General features: G+C 43.0%; 1 protein-coding gene across 1 annotated transcript; it reads left to right on the top strand.

Annotated features, from left to right (window-relative positions):
* Positions 1-4693: 4693 nt before the first annotated feature.
* On the top strand, positions 4694-14527 carry LOC118387816 (serine/threonine-protein phosphatase with EF-hands 2-like). Its single transcript, XM_052504644.1, has 18 exons — positions 4694-5113; positions 5370-5424; positions 5546-5563; positions 5731-6264; positions 6426-6480; positions 6725-6810; positions 7130-7244; positions 7359-7405; positions 7530-7696; positions 8914-8950; positions 9626-9775; positions 10122-10472; positions 10808-10993; positions 11208-11350; positions 11725-11831; positions 12287-12450; positions 12560-12647; positions 13582-14527. The coding sequence occupies exons 4-18, from the start codon at positions 6139-6141 to the stop codon at positions 13782-13784; spliced, it is 2025 nt and encodes a 674-aa protein (XP_052360604.1). The 5' UTR covers positions 4694-5113; positions 5370-5424; positions 5546-5563; positions 5731-6138; the 3' UTR covers positions 13785-14527.
* Positions 14528-14602: the final 75 nt, after the last annotated feature.

Genomic DNA, 14602 nt, shown 5'->3' with positions numbered 1-14602 from the left:
AAATTGATAGTTGGTTGGTTGAATAAGTTCAAATATGTAAGGAACGAAAATGAAGTCTAACTATGTTTATAAAATATGTTCCAGAAAATATCTCTGTCCATACCTAATACATAGGTTACCTTCACTATGAACTTGTAAATGGTGATATGGTTGCAAGTGTCACGTTAGTATGAATAGATTCGGGAGACAGGCTCAGGAATGCGTAATAGTTTTTTTTGTTAAACCCAAATTACGCCCTGCCATGTAAAGGCACTGGGACGAAGACCAAACAAACACGTTAAGCAACACAGGGTAGAAACCCAAAACAAAAGAGCGAGGAGTACCTCAAATAAATAACACATGCACAAAATGATTAACAAATTGGACGAGACCCGTAATAATCTGCGCAATCCAGAATGGCACGAAAGCCAAAACACACAGCACAGGTACTCAACGGACAATAATCGACACCACTATGGTGAACAAAGGGCACATACATACAAATACAATCTGTGGGAATAGGGGCCAGGTGTGCGCAATGGGCCTACTTTTATTACATTTACATTTACATTTAAGTCATTTAGCAGACGCTCTTATCCAGAGCGACTTACAAATTGGTGCATTCACCTTATGACATCCAGTGGAACAGGGGGGTGAGAAGGATTACTTTATCCTATCCTAGGTATTCCTTAAAGAGGTGGGGTTTCAGGTGTCTCCGGAAGGTGGTGATTGACTCCGCTGTCCTGGCGTTTTATCACGGTCACTGCGCTCAGACTGAGTGAGCTACGGTCAAGATGGGCATCTAGTTGAACTCGGCACAGCCGAGAGAGTACGGTAATGCCATTGCAGGCTCTGTGTGTCTTTAAGCCCCGCACCGTGTCACTCCATCCTTGCTGTGTGTGTGCGTGAGAGTTTTTTTTTTGACGTCTGTTGGGAGAAATGACTGATTTACAGTTCATGAGGGTTGCCTAATCACACATATGAAGTTTTGGAAAGATCTGACATTTTTAACCCTTCCGAACAGCCCCTATGACCCCAATTTAAGGCACTTCCTGTTGGCACAGGAAGCTGAAAGTAAACACATATCCTCATTGGGGTAGGCTTTTACAGAATCCTGAGTTTAAAGTCGTTACGTTAAGAATTAATTGATTTACACAGGGTTGAATGCAGTCATTTTCACAAACTACAGGTTTTGTACATCAAAACACCTTTAGGGTGATTTTAACCACTTCCGGTTGATCCAGGAAGCTTAGAATCAACACAGGTAGACCTCATAGCGACCTGAGGAATTGTCATCGAAGACACGTTCATAAGGCATTCATAACCCACATAGGCTTCATGTTGAATTTCGTGGAGCAGGCAATGTATTCCTATGGGGAGAGAAGTCATTGCAAACTGTTTGATGTAAACACCTTCTTTTCACTGTTAAGGGTTAATGCCACACGGTCAAGGTTACGCTTGCACAGATTGGGAGGACCTCAGGAATGCTCCTGATGGCTATGTGTTTACATTTACATTTACATTTAAGTCATTTAGCAGACGCTCTTATCCAGAGCGACTTACAAATTGGTGCATTCACCTTATGACATCCAGTGGAACAGCCACTTTACAATAGTGCATCTAAATCTTTTAAGGGGGGTGAGAAGGATTACTTTATCCTATCCTAGGTATTCCTTAAAGAGGTGGGGTTTCAGGTGTCTCCGGAAGGTGGTGATTGACTCCGCTGTCTTGGCGTCGTGAGGGAGTTTGTTCCACCATTGGGGGGCCAGAGCAGCGAACAGTTTTGACTGGGCTGAGCGGGAACTGTACTTCCTCAGTGGTAGGGAGGCGAGCAGGCCAGAGAGTGGATGAACGCAGTGCCCTTGTTTGGGTGTAGGGCCTGATCAGAGCCTGGAGATACTGAGGTGCCGTTCCCCTCACAGCTCCGTAGGCAAGCACCATGGTCTTGTAGCGGATGCGAGCTTCAACTGGAAGCCAGTGGAGAGAGCGGAGGAGCGGGGTGACGTGAGAGAACTTGGGAAGGTTGAACACCAGACGGGCTGCGGCGTTCTGGATGAGTTGTAGGGGTTTAATGGCACAGGCAGGGAGCCCAGCCAACAGCGAGTTGCAGTAATCCAGACGGGAGATGACAAGTGCCTGGATTAGGACCTGCGCCGCTTCCTGTGTGAGGCAGGGTCGTACTCTGCGGATGTTGTAGAGCATGAACCTACAGGAACGGGCCACCGCCTTGATGTTGGTTGAGAACGACAGGGTGTTGTCCAGGATCACGCCAAGGTTCTTAGCGCTCTGGGAGGAGGACACAATGGAGTTGTCAACCGTGATGGCGAGATCATGGAACGGGCAGTCCTTCCCCGGGAGGAAGAGCAGCTCCGTCTTGCCGAGGTTCAGCTTGAGGTGGTGATCCGTCATCCACACTGATATGTCTGCCAGACATGCAGAGATGCGATTCGCCACCTGGTCATCAGAAGGGGGAAAGGAGAAGATTAATTGTGTGTCGTCTGCATAGCAATGATAGGAGAGACCATGTGAGGTTATGACAGAGCCAAGTGACTTGGTGTATAGCGAGAATAGGAGAGGGCCTAGAACAGAGCCCTGGGGGACACCAGTGGTGAGAGCGCGTGGTGAGGAGACAGATTCTCGCCACGCCACCTGGTAGGAGCGACCTGTCAGGTAGGACGCAATCCAAGCGTGGGCCGCGCCGGAGATGCCCAACTCGGAGAGGGTGGAGAGGAGGATCTGATGGTTCACAGTATCGAAGGCAGCCGATAGGTCTAGAAGGATGAGAGCAGAGGAGAGAGAGTTAGCTTTAGCAGTGCGGAGCGCCTCCGTGATACAGAGAAGAGCAGTCTCAGTTGAATGACTAGTCTTGAAGCCTGACTGATTTGGATCAAGAAGAGAGAGAGATAGCGGGAGAGCTGGCCAAGGACGGCACGTTCAAGAGTTTTGGAGAGTTTCTTTAAGCCCCGCACTGTGTCTCTCCATCCTTGCTGTGCGTGTGTGTGTGTGTGTGTGTGTGTGTGTGTGTGTGTGTGTGTGTGTGTGTGTGTGTGTGTGTGTGTGTGTGTGTGTGTGTGTGTGTGTGTGTGTGTGAGTTTTTTCTTTTCTGTTGGGTGAAATGACTGATTACAGTTCATGAGGGTTGCCTAATCACACATATGAAGTTTTGGAAAGATGTGATCTTTTTAACCCTTCGAAACAGCCCCTATGACCCAATTTAAGGCACTTCCGGTTGACGCAGGAAACTGAAAGTGAACACATATCCTCCTGGGGTAGGCTCTTACAGATTTTTGAGTTTTAAGTCTTTTACGTTAAGAACTGACTTATTTACAGAGGGTTGAATGATTGAGTGTTATTTCAGAAAATCACAGAAATCACGTAGAGTTCTGAAACCCACCATAACGGATTCGTCTGAACATGCCGCAACTGGATCTGTAATTTCTTGGGGAAAAACACATTTGTACATTGTACGATTTCTCTTACATTATGATAGATAAATGTCTGGTTCTTTTTTTCCTTACACCGTAGGGTCATGTACTTTGATGTGAAGCGGTCAAATTAGCACTCTATTTTCATTTTTGACCTTTAATCCCAGAAAAATTGCCTAAATGTTAAGGGATTTTTATCAATAATGACTAATTATGTATACATTTCAATCAGGACTGACTAATCAGAATAATATTATGTTACTGTATAGATGTATGAATTTTCTTTTAATCTTAGTACTGAATATAATGTGTGTAAATATAATCAAGAATTAGAACAATGACTCTGTTCCTTGGTAGAAATAAATTAACTTATTGTCAGACTGGCTAGAATGCTTATCTACACAGGAAGACCTTGGCTCGGTCATAAATTATATTAAATTGGTAGGGAGACGATGTGGGAAGGCTTGAGATACCTTTGTACCAGGGTGGGAGAAGAGACGGGAGAGTTCGAAAACTAACGACGTCATTTTCAGTTTATAACCTGTGGTAACTCTCGAGAATAAACACTACAGATTGATTTTGAGACTGGTCTCTGTCCATTTTATGCAAATAAGAGTCTTAAAAATTCTTAGGAGTGGACAGAGTGTTTAATTTAATTGGCTATTAAAACATATAGGAATTTAATTCCCGTAACAATTAACTCAAAAAGCGTTGAGGCCTCGACGCCATCTTGTTTCGGGGCTAACAGCCCATTAGTCCAAACCTATGCTCACCAAGTTTAGTCTTTTCCATTTAGGAGAAATGGCCATGTCGTGATTGTTGATGTTTTGTACATTTGCAATAAGATTCCATACGCTATCTGGTGGAATTTTCCCGGGACAGCGGAAAAATGACCAAAATTTTAACATTTTAATAAACGCAAACTGAATGTCCGAGAGACTTCGTTTAATGACTTCCCACAAGATCTGGCCCCGGTGCACAGCCCGCCGCCATCGGCGAATTTTACAAACATTCGCGGCCGTCTAGTAAGGGACCGTATATTTGCAATATGGAGTTTCTCATTGATCATACAGCAAATGCCGAAAAGTGCACTTTATGTATGTAAATGAGATATTTATATATTTCATTTTCAATAAATGTGCAAACATTTCTAAAAACATGTTTTTAATTTGTCGTTATGGGGTATTGTGTGTGGATGGTGTAATGCAACAAAATGTGGAATAAGTCAAGGGGTATCAATACTTTCTGACAGCAATGTATATTTCTTTCTGCTATGTGTTGCCCTTTATCAGATCCTTCATCCATATATTCAGTACAGAGACCAGCCATAGTGACTGTGAGGCTTAATCCTAATCCATTTATGGCTTGTTGTTTTGATTAAGTGGTCACGGGGCTTGGCTGAGAAGACACTTGGCGATATTCACTACCAGCCTATAGCCATGGGCTGGACTAGAGAGAGCTATACTACACCTGGAGCATGACTGAGACCCTGTGTGTACCAACCTAGAGGTACCACCCATCATCACAAAAACAACTGGAACAAGTTGTATCCTGTTTGAATAAATATGTCCGAAAAATCCTCCAAATATCCCTTTTTCTTCCCTCAACGTGTTCTGGAGGCTGAAAAGAGTTAGAAAAATAAGGTCTTTGTTGCTGATGTGCTAAAATACTGAGGGAGAGACCTCATCGTGGAGAGGCAACCTGGCCAGGTAAGATGGGTCTTGCAATTGTGTTGCAATTTTCTAGTGTGATGAAGGGATTTGACTGCTTGAAATAGAGAAGGTTGTTGTAAAATATGATCATTATAGGCTTTGTTGGTTGACTATAATTTCAAGCTAATCTTGCCAGGCCCATTTTATATGTCCAAATATTAATCAATCACAGAACAGTTCATTAAATGCACATTTTAATCATGGAAATAGTGCTTGTAAATGTCTTCAATGAATAAATTGTACCTCACACAAGGTCATGGGATGTGGCTTTGCAAAATCAGACCAGCTGAAGAAACGCGACAGAGAAAGTAAATGCTTTTTCTCATGTATTATCACCTCTATAAACAATTAAACCATTATAAACCAGTTTGGAGTTGCCTAGAGAGAAATTAACTAATATTTTCTGTCTTGTTTTTCTGTTACTTATAGCCAGCCTCTTAGTCCCAGGTAAAGTCTTACAATTCAACATTTGGTTAATTCAAATTTGTTTTCAAAATGGACATCAATGTTATTATCAACATCACATACTGTGCAAGATAACACTTGATTAACTAAGATTAACACTTGTACTTCTTTGGTTTATGTGTCTTTGTTACCTACAACGTGATGTGAAGCTGCCACAGGTGAGTCAGTCAGTCTTCAGCTCGAGGACTAAATCACTACAGATCATTGTGGGGTATTTGAGGATCTGAATTTGTAATCTATGACTGAGTGCTCCAGTAGTTACCGTTAACATTATCATCAGACAAGCTAAGAATAGCTGTAGAACTCTTCAGACGGGTATCAGACTACAAATAGCTGTAATACTGCTTTAAAAAAAAACTGAAGTGAAAAAACTAAAGATATAGTAGGTCCCATAATGATAACTAGCTACATTTGCACGGTAAACCTGTGTGTTCTTTTGGTAATGGGATCACGATAGCAATGAGAGGGTTGTGAGTTCAAGTCCCACAGGGATCACATACTGTAAGTGCCTATGTGTTGTAATATGCTCTCTCCCAACGCTACTCATTCCCCCAGCAATGAGGGCAGCTCTCCTAATCCAACGTTGGTACCGTCAGTACGTGGCACGGCTGGAGATGAGACGCAGGTGCACCTGGAACATCTTCCAGTCCATCGAGTATGCAGGAGAGCAGGATCAGATTAAGGTGGGACAACAGACACACATACCTAGCATTGCGGGAAAACTACACATTCATATGACACCATGTGATTATTTTAGTTTCTTTTCAAATAGAATTGAATCAATTATGTATTTTCTTCTTCTTCTTGTTCTTCTACTTCTTCTTGTTCGACTTCTTTATCTCAGCTCTACAACTTCTTTGGCTACCTCATGGATCACTTCACTCCAGCCAGCAGTGAGCGTAAGCTATCCTCTCACCTCATCCCCAGGCTATAGGCGAAGAAGTCAGGTGTACGAGATTAGGGATGTGTCCCAAATGGCACCCTAATTCTTCAAATTGTGCACTACCTATGGGCCCTGGTCAACTGTAGTGCACAACATAGTGAATACTAGATTGCCATTGGGGATGCAGCCCAGCTACCTCCCATTAGCTCATTTGACTACAGTACGTCCTCTGAAAAACCTGTGTCCTATCTCTATCTTAGGGAACCTGATCTCACACATCTTCCGTGAGAACAACATCTGCCGTAATGTAGATTGGGAGAGGTACTTCTGCTACAAGAGCATTGAGGTACCAAAGATGTACTCTGGTCCCCATCTCTCTTTCCCCATAACATGTTCCAATGCAGCTGAGCTGGTGGAGGCCTTCAAGAACAAACAAGTAGGTATTCCTACTCACAAGAGATCCAGCAAGCAAGTGTAGGCAGGGCCATCAGTGGCCTCCATGTGCCAAACATCCATTCTACCACCAACTGTTGGGCAGAGGCTTGCCATTATGCTAGTTTTCTCTGCTGACTGCCGTCTGTTGTTGACTTTCTACTAACGACTTTCCTCTCACTTCTCGTTTTCCCTCAAGCGTTCTGTTCTTCTCTGTCTGTTTTTCCCAGTAGCAGCTCCATTCTCGCTATGTCCTTCAGCTCCTTGGGGAGACCTGGAGACTGCTGAGGATCCTCCCCAACATCAGTCAGATCTCCACCTGCCACAGCAAGGAGATCACCATCTGTGGTAGAAACATAACCACACATCAGGCTTTTAAACAATTCACTGGTTGTATAGCTTTATTGCTTCTTATGTTTTACCAACTTGTCACTCACTGGTAAACCCTCTCCCTCCCAACAGGAGACTTACATGGGCATCTTGAGGATCTTTTGTTGGTCTTCTACAAGGTGGATGCCACTTTTTTGTCAACGCACCACATCACAATTCACATGACATGGTTCTCATTCAGAATGAAGTGAAACTAATTTAAGCTTTCTTTGTATTTGACATGTGCTTACCTATCCTGATCAGAATGGTTTACCATCATCTGAGAAGCCTTATGTCTTCAATGGAGACTTTGTGGATCGAGGAAAAGATTCCCTGGAGATCCTCCTCATCCTGTTTTCCTTTCTCCTGGTCTATCCTAATGATGTCCATCTGAACAGAGGCAACCACGAGGACCATATCGTTAACCTAAGGTACTATCAGACATACTGTATGTACAGTATAATCCCTGCACTAACATACATAGCATGGACACGTCTACTTCTGCTAAGCTTCCCAGTAAAGCAATGAAAACAGTCAAGCAGTGCTAAAAATAGCCCACATTAACATATGTAGATGACATTCCTATTCTGACAATTCTAAAACTTACTTAGATAATACCTTTGATGATACATGGTTATAACATCTACAGAAAATACAGAAATGCCAAAGGTGTAGGTGTTGCCGTTTACATTCAGAACAAGTGATCGCACTACAGTAGCCATATCTAGGAAAACCAAAGTTCCAAAGGCTGGGCCTAGTATAGTGTATAAGAGGTCATACAATATGTTTTGTAGTGATTCCTATGTTGTTGATGTAAATAATATGTGTTGGTCTGTTGTGTGTAATGAGGAGCAACCAGATGCTGCAATTGACACATTTATGAAGTTGCTTATCTCAGTTACTAATAAGCACGCACCCATTAAGAAAATGACTATAAAACTGTTAAATCCCTGTGGATTGTTGAGGAATTGAAAAATTGCATGCCTATTAGTAACTGAGGAAAAAGAAACAGCAAATAAGTCTGGCTACATAACCGATTTGCAAACAGGGCAGAACAGCTCTACTTATTTTTGGAAGAAGTGTTGACATGCTGAATGCACCGAGGTGTATGTTAATTAAAACTACTAGCACACAGTTCAGACACCCATGCATACCCCACAAGACGCGCCACCAAAGATCTCTTCACAATCCCAGAGTCAAGAACAGAATATGAGAGGTGCACATAGAGCCATGGCGAAATGGAACTCTATTCCACATCAGGAAACTGATGCAAGCAGTAGAATTGGATTTCAAAAACAGATAAAATACACCTTATGGAACAGCAGGGACTGTCAAGAGATACACATAGGCACAGACACATATACACATGATAAGACACGCACTCTACACTCGATCACCTGGATGTTGTATTGTAAATATGTGGTGATGGAGTGGTGGCCTGAATGTGATGGGTAAGGTGTTATGAAAAGTAATGTCATGTAGTATTTTAAACTGTATGTATGTTGCTGGACACCAGGAAGAGTAGTTTCTGCCTTAGCAGCAGCTAATGGGGATCCATAATAAATACAAATACAAATACAAATAATATCTTCTTCTCTGGTATTCCCCAGTAGAAACATCATTCAACACACATTTCTTTCCCCCCCAGATATGGCTTTACCAAAGAGGTGCTTGGAAAATACAGGGTAGGTCTCACCTTGTGTCATTCTATAACATTGGATAATTGTTCAAATTGCTTTGCCTCTACCCCAAACCAAGTGTTTAAAAAAAACTATGATTTTCCCAGGTCATTCCTATTTATTTGGTAGGTAATTTATTCTGCTAATCAGAATCATCTAATCTTCCTGAGTATTATGTTAACCAGTGATCAGAGTCCACTTATATCAAGCCTATCTATTTCAGTGTGTAATGTAGGTCACTCTCCCTCTTGACTAAGGAGATTACAGGATCTTTCTCTCTGTCAACTGTGTGACTCTTCGTGACTCTCTTTCTCTTCCTCTTCCTCTCTATCTTTGTGTGTTTGTGTACGTGTGTCAGTCAGTCAGTCTTAAATAGCCAGCACACTGACCCAGTTAGTCAGGAATACCTGTTTGTTTTAGGTTACATGGTTACAGTAGCCAATGGATAAACTGTTGGTAGATAACACCATCCACATCCGCTCAGTTCTTGATTAAAGACCTACTGTATTTGATGTGTTAATAGTGTGTATCCCAAAAGGAAAAAATAGCACTACACATTTTACTGCACAGGCCTTATAGTTTTCAATATAATCAGTGACGCTGGCATGTTGAATCTTATACTAACGTATGCATAATAAGAAATATTCTGATCGACATTGTTGTCACTTGACTTGTGCTTAGCTTCATGGCAAGAAGATTCTAAAGCTTCTCCAGAAGATCTTTAGCTGGTTGCCCCTGGCGACAGTAATTGACAACAAGGTGTTGGTTCTGCACGGCGGTATCTCAGACACCACGGACCTTCACCTCATATCCAGGGTGGACAGACACAAAGTAAAACCACACTAACACCTCACTTAAAGGAATAGTTCACCTGTAACAAAGTATAACCTCACAGAACCCTTCTCTTTAGTTCACCCACATTACTTAAATGTAGCTGAGCATCAATTAGACACTAATTGATGATTCATCTTGTCTATTCTGGCCTTAGTATAGACAGGTGTAATGAACACCCCAAAATAGTGGGTCCCTAAATATCCCTAAACCTAAATATATAGCGGGCCTGAGAAGCTTAAGTTTATTGCATGCCCAGATCACATTGCTCATTGTTTAATAATGTCTGTGCTAAGTGCAGCATTGCTCACTGTAGAATGGATCATGACAATACTTGTATCTGTAGTATGTTTCAGCTCTCCGGCCTCCCAAGAGGAAGAGGCAAAACTGGTCAGGTATGACGGACTCCGATCTAGAAGACGATGAGCCAACTGCCAAGCCTGTGGACAGCAGCAGGCGCCGGGTCCACTCCCTGACCCACAGCAGCAGCACGGGGACCCGGCATGAGGTCCAGCGTCGCTCCCTGCAGGGCCTGAACAACAGGGTGACCTGCTCTGTAGAAGAGGAGCTGAAGGAGAGACGCAGGCAGGCCGGATTTAGCCAGTCCTACGGAGACCTCCGTAACTCCCTGGCAAACTCTGACTCTGACCCAGACTCTGGAGAGCTGCTGGAGTCGTACGGGGACGAGTGGAAACAGGTAACTGAGATCATAAACCATTTACATCACATATTTGTTAGAGTATGAATGAAGTTAGAATAACAGTTTGTGATGTTTTAGGAGGATTATCCATATTGGGGTGAAAGGATTAGGATAGCAGGAGCTGATGGAGTTAAAGGCTGACATTTGTTTATATTATGGGGTGGAATTGATTTGAGTTCTACCTTTATTTGAAGAATAGCAAAGATGATTGAAAGCAAGAGATAGATTGATTTGGGTGGACATTGTTAGTCTACAGAACCAGTGAATGGCCATCCCCCTAGTGGTGGTGTTAACTAGTAACTACACCCTGGTGTTGTCTGTCTGGGCTGCAGATTGTAGACATGCTATGGAGCGACCCCATGCCCCAGGATGGCTGTGTCCCCAACGAGGTGCGAGGTGGAGGATGTTACTGGGGTCCTGATGTGACAGAAGAGGTCCTGCGACGTCACAACCTCACGCTGCTTATACGCTCACATGAGTGCAAGCAAGAGGGCTACGAGTTCTGCCACAACCGCAGGGTGAGGAAAGCCACAGACATAACACAATCAAAAGAGAATGAAATATGCAATAAACTGTAGCAAAATGTTTTTACTGCAGCCATCTATTTGAAATAAGAAAGGAATACAAACTCTGTGAGTGTTTGATAAAATCCTCTAAGAGTAGGCAAAATAGCTTTGAGTTCTAAAGCTAAATAGAACCTTTGAATAATGCTTGTTCCTTCTCTTTCTCTAGGTCCTAACCATATTTTCTGCATCTAACTACTATGAGGTGGGAAGCAACAGAGGAGCGTACATCAGGATGGGTCCTGACCTGGTGCCTCACTTCATCCAGTACCAGGCGAACAGGGCTACTAGGGCGCTCACACTGAGACAAAGGTAACATAGGTCACACGAACCACAGATAGATGTTTAAATGACTCTGAGACACAGGAAGCCCAATTCTGATATTTTTCCCCGCTAATTAGTGTTTTGGCCAATCAGATCAGCTCTTTTGGCAATAATTGGGGAAAAAGATCAGTTGGACTGCCTGTGTAAACGCAACCATTGTGTCATCAATGTGTCATCTGTGTGGAGAAGGTCATGAAATGGCACTCTGAACAATTGAATATCAGACAAAAAGAAGATTACCTCAGATGTGTCTTTGTCTGACATCTCACACATACCACACTGAAAACCCTGCAGTGAATTCCTTGTATACCTCAGACACATTATCCACTGTGTGTGAGGTGGTTGATGACTTGTGTTTTCAGTGTTGGGCGGACTGAGCGTTCAGCTCTCAGGGCTTTGAGGGAAAAGCTGTTTGCACATAAGTCAGACCTTATCAGTTCCTTTCAAGAATACGACCCGGAAAATACAGGTACTGAACCACGCACCCACCGTTTCACTCATATCACCTACCAGGAACCTATGTTCCCCTTAGTACTTTAGTGAATACATTATATAATGTTGACTACTATTCCTCACCATCTAGTGGCAACAGTATATTTAGCAGTCTTAAAATCCTACCATAAAGGTTCCAAATGTACACTGAATGGTGTCAACATCAAATCATGTTTTATTGCATCTCTCTCTGTGATGATTGTCTTTATGGCCCAGTATAGGATATAGATAGGATATTCTCTATGCAGTAAAAAGTCTGTCAGTGTTTTATGTTTATCTGTGTGATCACTACATGGTCTGGTCTCTCTCCCAGGGCTGATCTCTCTGTGGCTGTGTTGAGACTGGGTTTACCCTGAAGGGTTAGTGTAGCAGTTTGAGGCTGACTGTGTGACTGCGGCATGGCCTCTGTAATATGGCTGTGTGGTCTCTCAGGGCTGATCTCTCTGGGCCACTGGGCCTGTGCCATGGAGGCTGTGTTGAGGCTGGGTCTACCCTGGAGGGTGCTGCGGTCTCAGCTAGTGGGAGACACTCTGGATGGCATGCTGGACTATCATCTTTGGTTCAGAGAACTGGCCATCACCGAGCCCAACACAGAGGTGAGGTTTACTAACACACAAACGTAAACATACATATGCACACACACACAAAAAAAAGCAGCAAACAAGCACCGTACAAAATTCCTGGTTGCTGCCTTTTATCTACCAGCTCTCGAATGCCAGTCTGCTTGAGACCATGTATAAGCACCACTCCAACCTGGAGACCATCTTCAGGATCATAGACACAGACAACTCAGGTGAGTAAATAATCAGCTTGGCCCAGATACCTGCCCTGTTGTGTTTTACAAACATGACCTTTCTCAAGCCTCTCAGGCCCCTCTCTGTCATAACATACAGAGAGCTTATTAGTAACAAGCTGAATATGATGTTCCATTGAAAACAAAGAGATTAATTGAACTGCATTGATCCCCAGAGGGAAAATTGGATGTGTCACCAGCATAGGACACCTACAGGAACAGACACACGTGTAACAGACGTTGTGCTTGCTTAACAGTACTTAACTAGGCAAGTCAGTTAAGAAATTCTTAATTACAATGACAGCCTACAGTAGGCTCTAGTTTATTTCCTAAAAGCCCACACTGGTGGTACTCGATCTCAGATCCTCTGCCTTGCGCAAACACGTGATCGCATCCCTTGACCAATTACACTATAGAAAAGCTAGTGAATCGATATGGCAACTAGAGACATTTCAAGCTGGGGAGTGAGGCTACGAATCAAAGTCTGTTACACAGGCACATATCAGAACACATAGACCTGATGTACTTTATTTTTCCTTGTCTGATCTGTGGGTTATATATCTTACATGTGAAATAAACCCATCCGATTGAGTATAAATCAGTACCATATGAAGCCAGGTTTAAAACTGCAGATTGTCATCGTCTTTTACTCAAAGACCACTAAAATTCTTCTGGTGCACTACAGATTATATAATGTGTGATCTGGGGGGGAGAAACACATTTCTATTAAAATATGTAAAGCTGAAGCAACCAGATTCCACAATAGAAATGTAAAGGTCATTCCCGATTGAGTCAATATATTGCATTCACGGTTAACACCCATAACATTGCATTTAAATGTCAATCACACTTTAATGCTAAACTTCCATGATGCAGACTGAATAGAGCCCATGATCTAAAATACAAAGCACTATTCTATTTCATTGTCTCCCAGGTCTGATATCGTTTGAAGAGTTCCGTCAGACGTGGAAGCTGCTTAGCTCCCATCTGCAGACAGAGATCAGTGACGAGGCCATCAGTGACCTGGCCGTCTCCATCGACTTCAACAAAGACGGCAGCATAGACATCAACGAGTTCATGGAGGCCTTCCGGCTAGTGGGAGGAGACCTACTGCAGAATGAAGGTGACCCCCACTGACACATCTTCAAACTGGAATCTACTCACTGCAATCAATGGTCCATAGTACCATAGGAGGGCTTCCAGCCGACCTACTGCAACAACAGACATGATAAAGCACTTCAAGAGGAAAGAGTACAGTATATTACTACCAACTGGAATCTACCCATTCAAATCAATGGCCTAGCCCTGGAGGGGGTCAACTGTATGATCAGGCGAGGGCTTCCAGCAACCTGCTGCCACATCAACAGTAGTCTTGCATGCCAGCCTCATGGTGCTCCACCATGCTGCGGGGAAGGACTATAGGAATGCTAGTGAAAAAGGAGGGGGATGAACCTCTTGAGTTTGAGTTGATTAATTTCTCTGATACCCACTTCTAGAGAAAATATACTACAAACTGGGAATCTACTTATTCCAATCAATGGACCCATTTCCAGCATCTCCAAAAGGACAGATATTTAGAACCATTGAAAAAAGATTGAAAAGATTTTGGGGCATATTGATTATTCATACAGGCCTCTCTCAACAGGTGACCATAATATTATGACCTAAGGAAATATTGATTATATAGATGAAAACTATACAGCCATTGGCTAGTCATTGTGTGAGAGACCCAGACAGAACACGGGATATGGATTTGCAAAGCATTCGTTTTAGAAATGGTGCCTATGCTTGTGTAACAGATTAAGACTACCGGATAAACTCACCAACAGACTAAAATGTTGCCAATGGTGCCATTGAATCAGATCCTTTTCAGTGTCACAACTGGTTTGTATGTTGTCAAGCGGGCATTCATGGGAGACAGAGGACCCTGGTTCAAGCCCAGTCAGAGGCAGATT

This window comes from Oncorhynchus keta, unplaced genomic scaffold, assembly GCF_023373465.1.
Source record: "Oncorhynchus keta strain PuntledgeMale-10-30-2019 unplaced genomic scaffold, Oket_V2 Un_contig_20057_pilon_pilon, whole genome shotgun sequence".
Classification (NCBI taxonomy): domain Eukaryota; kingdom Metazoa; phylum Chordata; class Actinopteri; order Salmoniformes; family Salmonidae; genus Oncorhynchus; species Oncorhynchus keta.
The sequence above is the reverse complement of the archived record's forward strand: the minus strand, read 5'-3'. Positions and strand labels throughout refer to the sequence as shown.

Excerpts from the sequence above, each read along its gene's own strand:
- LOC118387816 (XM_052504644.1), top strand. The coding sequence starts at position 6,139 with ATGAGGGCAGCTCTCCTAATCCAACGTTGGTACCGTCAGTACGTGGCA. Across the intron at positions 8,951-9,625 it reads AGGTGCTTGGAAAATACAGG|CTTCATGGCAAGAAGATTCT; the intron begins GTAGGTCTCACC and ends ACTTGTGCTTAG. Across the intron at positions 12,451-12,559 it reads TCACCGAGCCCAACACAGAG|CTCTCGAATGCCAGTCTGCT; the intron begins GTGAGGTTTACT and ends TTTATCTACCAG.